General features: G+C 38.0%; 2 protein-coding genes across 2 annotated transcripts; one reads left to right on the plus strand and one right to left on the minus strand.

Moving 5' to 3' along the window:
• The first annotated feature begins 2,482 nt into the window (after positions 1 to 2,482).
• LOC113290884 (protein POLLENLESS 3-LIKE 2-like) lies at positions 2,483 to 4,384 on the plus strand. The gene is made up of 4 exons (XM_026540473.1): positions 2,483 to 2,815; positions 2,920 to 3,132; positions 3,215 to 3,370; positions 3,477 to 4,384. The coding sequence occupies exons 1-4, from the start codon at positions 2,636 to 2,638 to the stop codon at positions 4,353 to 4,355; spliced, it is 1,428 nt and encodes a 475-aa protein (XP_026396258.1). The 5' UTR covers positions 2,483 to 2,635; the 3' UTR covers positions 4,356 to 4,384.
• A 369-nt stretch (positions 4,385 to 4,753) lies between these two features.
• On the minus strand, positions 4,754 to 7,369 carry LOC113290889 (L-ascorbate peroxidase 3-like). Its single transcript, XM_026540480.1, has 9 exons — positions 7,170 to 7,369; positions 6,927 to 7,051; positions 6,646 to 6,695; positions 6,359 to 6,424; positions 6,221 to 6,269; positions 6,051 to 6,133; positions 5,861 to 5,940; positions 5,642 to 5,744; positions 4,754 to 5,510 (listed from the first exon to the last, which is right to left on the minus strand). The coding sequence occupies exons 1-9, from the start codon at positions 7,286 to 7,288 to the stop codon at positions 5,247 to 5,249; spliced, it is 939 nt and encodes a 312-aa protein (XP_026396265.1). The 5' UTR covers positions 7,289 to 7,369; the 3' UTR covers positions 4,754 to 5,246.
• Between the last annotated feature and the right edge of the window lie 211 nt (positions 7,370 to 7,580).

Consider the following 7,580-nt stretch of genomic DNA (forward strand, 5'->3'; position numbering starts at 1 on the left):
GCATTTATATCCATTTTAATACATTCTTGGGTCTCCTCAACCGAAAGAAATTCTTTGGTTTTCCTTGATCTTTTTTTCTTCTTCTTAAGAAACTCAAAAGGACCATTAGTAGTCGCAATGTCTGTAGACATTTCTACATTGTCAACATCACCTTTACCCACACATACTCGATCCGAAATCTTCTTCGCTAAAATTCTAGAATCAATATCTCTGCCTTCATTCTCCACGTCCATGTCTCTGCTTTTATTCTCTCCTGACCAATTTGTTTTAGCACTCTTAGGTGCAAGCTTGCACTTACCACTAGGGTGACCAAAACTCTTACAGTGTGAGCACGAGGGGGGTTTCCATGGATACTCTGCCCTCACCACAAAATTTTCATTGTCAATTCTGTAAGGAATCTCAGCTGGAAAAGTGCAATCTATATCAACTTCGACACATATTCTCGCATAATTCATCCTAGTCTTCATAGCTGTATGAGAATCAGTCATAATAGGTATGCCAACTACACTACCTAATCTTGCAAATCCCATTTCATTCCAAAGGTGAATAAGAACATCTCTTAGGTTCATCCAGATTGGGATTGAACGAATTGAAGCAATCTGTTGTTCAATAAATGGTGACCAAGGTCTAACTACGAATAGACGATTAGCAATGTCAATAGAACCAGCCTCCAACACCCTTGCTCTATCTTCTTCTTGTACAAACTTAAAAAGAAAGACATTTTCGCCATGGATAGTCGTGGAAAAGTCTCCCTTAGTTTTCCAATTTAAGATTAATTTCTCTTTTACAAAATTAAAATCCAATCTCTGCCCCACAAAATACCCAACAACTAAAGAAGCACAATTTTCAATTTTAGGTTTGAGTTCACCTTAATCGAAGAATGCAGAAGTTTCCCCATTGATCTTCTTGGGTTCTACATAAGCTAGCTTCGTTGTTGTTGAAGAAGAGCTGATGATTGGAAGAGGATTACTCCATCTGCTGTTATGATTTGAAGACCCCCCATTACTTTCCACTGAAGCACAATTCGATTCCAAAGCACCATCCAAAGGAGGAAAATCAGTTTCCCCACAAAAACCCTTAAATATTCTGTTGTTATCAATGAGATTTGGAGAGGAAGAAGGTAAAGAAACCCCCTCATCCATGGCTGGGACGGAGAAGAAGAAAGGGGTTTTGAAACCCTAGAAAATCGCCAGTCAACGCTGGCCGTCTCAGTCAAAATTATGATAATACAGTCATACGCATGACATACCTGACATATTACAATATACAATATTACAATTTCAATGGAATAGATAGTCCTTAACCCGGGATAGATTAAAATTAACCCGGGATAAATTTCAATTACAATTTCAATTACAATTTCAATTTCAATGCAAGAAGACACTCGGGACTTGAAGGAGCTCGGTTCATCTGCATGGATTCCACGATAACTTCTATAACAATTATAATACAACCTTTAGAGATCACCGTTGGTTTGATGTGGAGATATTGTCATGACCGTGGCAGAATGAATAGCGATAAATTGGCGACGGACCAATGTTTGTTTTGAAACGAATTTACAGTACGTAGTTCACTTCCTTCGCCCACAACAAAACCACCTTAGTACGTCTCTATCATGTTTGCTTAAATCAACCGGTAACTGAGAAAAATTTTGCACCGCACTTTTGAACATATCTTTAAAAGAATAAATCAGGCGACTGACAGACTAACAATCAACGCAACAGACGGCAACCAACTAAAATCTTTGGTGACTACGACACGAAACCATGTTGTGTTGACTTTTATATCAGTATAATCACCTTGTTACTAATATATAGTAACTCTTTACTAGGATACAAAAATCAATATAAAACGAATTGAAAAGTGCTTCGTCTTATACCAGGTTTGGTATCGGGGAGATGACATGTTCATCGCGGTTATATCCCGCAATAAATTCCGATTGGCAATCCAACGTTTCTGAATCGTTCTCAACATTGGGATTAGTAATGAGTGAAAATTGGACCCATTACATGTTTGAGACGGGATTTCGTCAGGAGATGACTCGGTAAACCTATCATTTCCGATCTCCCAATAAACCGGTACCCTTCATAGTAAAATTTATTTTATGCTTTAGAAGAATCAAGAATCTTAAACATGAATGGTTGACTCATTTGGTCTCTTTGGTCAGCAGAATTTGGTACCCTCGTACACTCATAGACATAGTCGCCGCCATCTTGTGATGAACTTATGAACGGTAGAGATTTTTTGATTGTCCACGCTTTCCAGATACATGATACACCACTCATCAAAAGTGATGCAGCAAAACAAACATCATAAAACAACCCGCCTAACAATCTCCACGACTATTGGAATTAGATAGAGCAATCAAGAGAATTCAACGGCTAGTTTTTGAAACGTTTGACTCTCTAACGGTCCATTAGATTTAAAAACCGCTCCCAAATCAACATCTTGTTCGGTATACCAAAATAAAACTAATCATATCTCTCTCTCTGACTCTGTCTTTCAGTTCCATTTTTATAGTTCTTCTCGTTTCTTCACAGACTTATCTCTTCATTTTAATCTTTTTCGATTAATTTAGATCAGTAAGATATATTTTTTTACTCAGAAGAAAACAGATTAGAACAGAAAAAACAAAATGTTGATTCAAGATCTATACAACAACAACAGCACTATACATAATTTCAGACCTTCAAAATCTGCTCCTTGTTCACCAGTAAAGCCTATTGGTGACAAAGGGATTCGATCAGAGCCTTTTCATATTATCCACAAAGTCCCTTTAGGTGATACTCCTTATGTCATCGCCAAAAATGTTCAGGCAAGTCTTTAATTCCCAATTAATCACTAAAATCTCAAACTTTTTTTCTGTTCTTCTTATGATCCATTTTTTTGGCTAATGGGTTGTTTTTTTATGTGGATTAGTTAGTGGATAAAGATCCAGAGAGAGCAATTCCATTGTTCTGGGCTGCAATTAATGCTGGAGACAGAGTTGACAGTGCTTTAAAAGACATGGCTATCGTAATGAAACAGCAGAATAGAGCAGAAGAAGCTATTGAAGCTATTAAGTCTCTGCGAAGTCGGTGTTCTGATCAAGCACAAGAATCTCTTAACAACATTCTTCTTGATTTATATAAGGTTCGACACTTTAACCTAATATTTTTTAGGTTCAGCTGTGCAATTTGAGTAAAATTGTTTAATTTTTATTTTGTTGTTGCAGAGATGCGGGAGAGTAGATGATCAAATTGGAGTTTTGAAGCATAAATTGCTGTTAATTCAACAAGGGATGGCATTCAATGGAAGGCGAAGTAAAACGGCACGATCGCAAGGGAAGAAATTCCAGCTCTCCATTGAACAAGAAGCAACTCGTTTACTGGTAAGTTCTGATGCATTGATTCAACTCTTGTGTTCTGAATTTTATTCCAATATGAACTCCTAATAGTTGAGAGAATTAAGAAATGACTGAATTGTGATTATTATAGGGGAATTTAGGATGGGCATATATGCAACAGAACAACTACATTGAAGCTGAAGATGCATATAGAAGAGCACTTTTGATTGCATCAGATAATAACAAAATGTGCAACTTGGGCATTTGCTTAATGAAACAAGGGAGAGTTTCTGAGGCTAAAGAAACACTAAGACGAGTAAGGCCTGCAACTGTGGATGGTCCAAGAGGAATTGATTCTCATCTTAAAGCTTTTGAAAGAGCACAGCAAATGCTCAAGGACATTGAGTCTGAAATCATGAATAAGGATTGTGGAGAAGATAGAGTTCAACAGAGTCGACTTTTCGATGCGTTCTTGGGTTCTTCATCCATTTGGCAACCTCAGCCTTGCAATGAACCTACTCTGGTAACCATGACTAAGAAAAGTAATCTCCAAGAGGATTTTGCAGATGAGAATTCTAACTTGAATAGAATGAACAATCAAGTTATGGCTCCAGTTCAGAGCAAAATGAAGGGACAAGCAATTGCTGGGACCAACTCCCTTAACATCGATGCACCGCCGTTTTATTCATCGAAATTGGTGAAGAATCCAGTCGCAACACAAGCTCAGGATAATTTTGGACTTGGTCTTAAGAGAATCAGGTCTGGCAATGAGGAATGTGCCCCAGTAAGAGAAGTATCTGACTATAAAACCCGAAAGCGCTCCCCGGTCAAAGAGGATAGTGAATGGGCTGAGTTACTGCCTGATAGTAATGCATTTGAGGAAGCTCTAATGGCCGCAGTGCTAGGAACTACCAAAGAGGTGGTAAAGACAGTAGCGGATAATTGCAGTAGTCCTGCCTGCCAGAGAAAGGTTGATAAGAGGCTTAGAGTTTTCGAAGATATTACTCTCTCCTTTAGTCCAAGAGCTTGAAAAGCACTTGTTATTTTTCCTTATTTAATCTATTGCAAGTCTGTGTTTAGGATGGAGATAAACTTGTTCTCCTCGAAATATTTGTGTCCCCTGTAGGGAGGGACTGAAGAGTTGTAGTGTTTGTCAACCGGTAACAGTTTTGTCTGATCATCTCTTCTATTTGAAGTGAACTTACATGTCAATGAGAAAGCAAACTGCTAAGCATCAGCATTATTTATTTTTCGAACTTTTCGTGTATCAAATGAATCTGAGCTCTTGTGGATTCTTTATTCTTCTTGCAACTTCAATAAGGGGTGCTATATCTTGAAAGAAAAAACTTCAAGAGAAGATATGGGTTTCAGGTACTGGATTATTACCAAAGCAATATACTACTTTTTGTATTTCAAACATTCTTATTCAGTAGTTACGGATTATTACAGAGGAAAATTGGGAAAATGCCCCAATATGGGGTGCAATGTTGGAAATCTGCCCCAACGTCAAAAATAGTTGGAAAAATGTCCCATTCCGTTAAAATTGCCATCCAACCCAGTTAAGTCACATGTGTATGACAACCATCACCACCAGAACCACCACTAAACCAACGCCACCACCACCCGAACCTTAAACCTTGAACCCTAAACCTTGAATCCTGAATTTTGAACCCCAAACCCTGAATTCTGAAGGATATATTTGGCTTTTTTTTCGCATGTATAAGCTCACACATGTGACTTAACTGGATTTCTAACGGAATGGGGCATTTTTCCAACTTTTTAAATGTTGGGGCAGATTTCCAACATTGCACCCAGTTTTGGGGCATTTTTCCAATTCTCCCTTATTACAATCAATAATTCTTTTAGAGTAGTGTTTATTACGAGCAGTAATATGTTGAATTCATCCTGACACATGAGCTACTTAGACTCTTCGGTGAACTTCAAAGATGTAACCTAGTATCACCATAGCTGCTGCAATTGCCACTATTAATGCGCTTTGTTGCACCAGTGGACTGTTCTTTGCCGCCTCTACTATGTTTTGATGAGCTGGGGAACTACTTTTCGGTGCAAACCCTAGTTCCTCTGCTATGTTCTGATGAGCCGGGGAACTACTTTTCGGTGTAAACCCTAGTTCAGAAAGTTTCTTGTGTGATACTGCATAGTCTTTGAAGAATGCATTTTCATCCTGCCACAACCCAATTTTGAAACATATCATCAAGGTTCGAACTAATAAATAATAATGCACTCGTTTTCATATCCTGTCAAAGAAATAACGACGGAGTTATAAGTAAAATGATCAAATGACTGAATCGTTACCGTAGCATATAGTTGCACATAGTGGCGGAACTTGGGATCATTCAGTAGAGCCTTGTCTGTTGGAAGTTTTAATAAGCCTTCAGTGTCTCCTTTGAGGAGTTCTCTGATTAATGTAATACACCGGTTAGCGAAATTAGTAATAGGCATTTTTTATTTTTTGAAAGTTCTAAAAATTACAAGTGGAAACTGATGAAGATCTTGTTTATGTTTAGGTCTTACACAAAGTAGGAATTATCAAATTTCAGAGGCTCCTTTGTCCATGGGCCATCAAAACCTGACCTCTCTATATGCGCTCTTCCCTACCAGCATCAAAAACCAATTAAACCGTTCATTCCAGACATATACTTTATCACCAAATAAATCAAGGTGCATGTCGATGAAACTGAATCTACTAGGGATTGGTCGTTACCAGTGTGTGACCTCCAGACAATGCCACGATGTCCTGATCAGATAACCCCATTCGGTAAAATACGTCTTTCAGATGCTGTAAATCTATGGCAAACAATAGAATTAGCATCATTAGTCTGTACATCCTGTAAACAAGTACAGTCCCATTTACTTGATTTAAATTAACACTACCTTTTTTACCATCCGGTAGTCGTCCTTCTTCATCAGATTCTAATAAGTCCTGGTAAATGAGATATCATATAGTTAATTTGGTGATCAGCAATGGTTCCGAGACCAACCCCATTATTGGGTAAACAAGCACACAGTTACCTGTCTTCCTGGAACAAAGTCAATAGTTGGCCCTCCAGTGACTTTTACTGCAACAACCCCAGCTAGCTGGATAAATAACAACAATTCGACACTCAAAAGAGGGAAATCAAGACAAGTAATCAAGTTAATCTGATTTCCATGTCGACTGGCTTTAATGTCTAATATTAGTCAATATAACTGGGAGATGGGATACTATCTATTCATGTTGCTGTTTTTTGAAGGTTATATCTATGCTCCTGCACATGTTGCAAGGCAGCCATACGTTGTAAGAAATGCATGCCATGTACCTGGTAAAGGTCTGCATAAGTAATCTTTGGATGTTTCTTCTTTACTTCCTCTGGTATCAAACAGAAAGAAGGAACTCCGTAAAAGAGTAATCAACTTTTGTATATCAAAAATATCGATTATGCCAGCTGATATAGAAAGGAAATTCTAAATGCTAGATTAGAAATATATAAGACTACAAAGGCGTAATACAAAGCTGTGCATTATGCTTGAACTGGAACGGCATGTAAGTAGCGGTACACATGAACTGAGTCTGGGAGCCCAGAAAAAACAGAAATCTCACCACAAATTTCTATTGCTATATTCAAGCCAGTATTTGCACCATGCTTAAGTTCACTGTCATGCCTTATTGATCCATTAGGACCACCAGTTTTTGTTTTAGCATCATAAGTTCCCGCATCATGCCACCTACAAGAAGCATCAAACAAATGTTCATCCACAAGTCATGGCCATATAAAAGAATCTGAGTAAGTACAAATAAGAACTAATAATTCAAGAACGAAAAGGATTAATGAAAGAAAAGTACGCTAAGCGAAGCATAATGGGTGCGCATTTCTTGCTAATGATAAGCGCGCTAAGATCTTCACGTGCTTTCTCAATTTCCTTTAGGTACTCCGCATCAACTACAGGAGCAACGCTTGCCATTGGAGCTACCGGGTGGAATTCTTACCGTTGGAGCTAGATTGTAGAAAACTAATCAAGCTCCAAGAACTAGTTAAAACTTAAACACAATTCTTACAAAATGGGTTTCCTTAAAACTCTCTCTATATATATGTGTATAGACGAAAAGCAAAACCATAGAATAATCATCTAGAAATGCAATAGAAGTAATGAATGTTTAATGTTGAGAAGCAAGGGATTGATTTGATTCCGCGCCTAACATATTTCTTTAGCGTGCCTCACGATTTTGAATTTGGGGTGAGATATCCTCCCACCG

Source organism: Papaver somniferum, chromosome 1 (genome assembly GCF_003573695.1).
Source record: "Papaver somniferum cultivar HN1 chromosome 1, ASM357369v1, whole genome shotgun sequence".
NCBI classification, from domain to species: Eukaryota; Viridiplantae; Streptophyta; class Magnoliopsida; order Ranunculales; family Papaveraceae; genus Papaver; species Papaver somniferum.

Bases quoted from the DNA above. Each gene is read 5' to 3' on its own strand.
- LOC113290889 (XM_026540480.1), bottom strand. From the start codon at position 7,288: ATGGCAAGCGTTGCTCCTGTAGTTGATGCGGAGTACCTAAAGGAAATT. The intron at 7,052-7,169 runs GTACTTTTCTTT...TGCTTCTTGTAG, and splicing joins CCCATTATGCTTCGCTTAGC to GTGGCATGATGCGGGAACTT. The intron at 6,696-6,926 runs GTGAGATTTCTG...GTTTGATACCAG, and splicing joins TATAGCAATAGAAATTTGTG to AGGAAGTAAAGAAGAAACAT.
- LOC113290884 (XM_026540473.1), top strand. From the start codon at position 2,636: ATGTTGATTCAAGATCTATACAACAACAACAGCACTATACATAATTTC. The intron at 2,816-2,919 runs GCAAGTCTTTAA...TATGTGGATTAG, and splicing joins TCATCGCCAAAAATGTTCAG to TTAGTGGATAAAGATCCAGA. The intron at 3,371-3,476 runs GTAAGTTCTGAT...TGATTATTATAG, and splicing joins AAGAAGCAACTCGTTTACTG to GGGAATTTAGGATGGGCATA.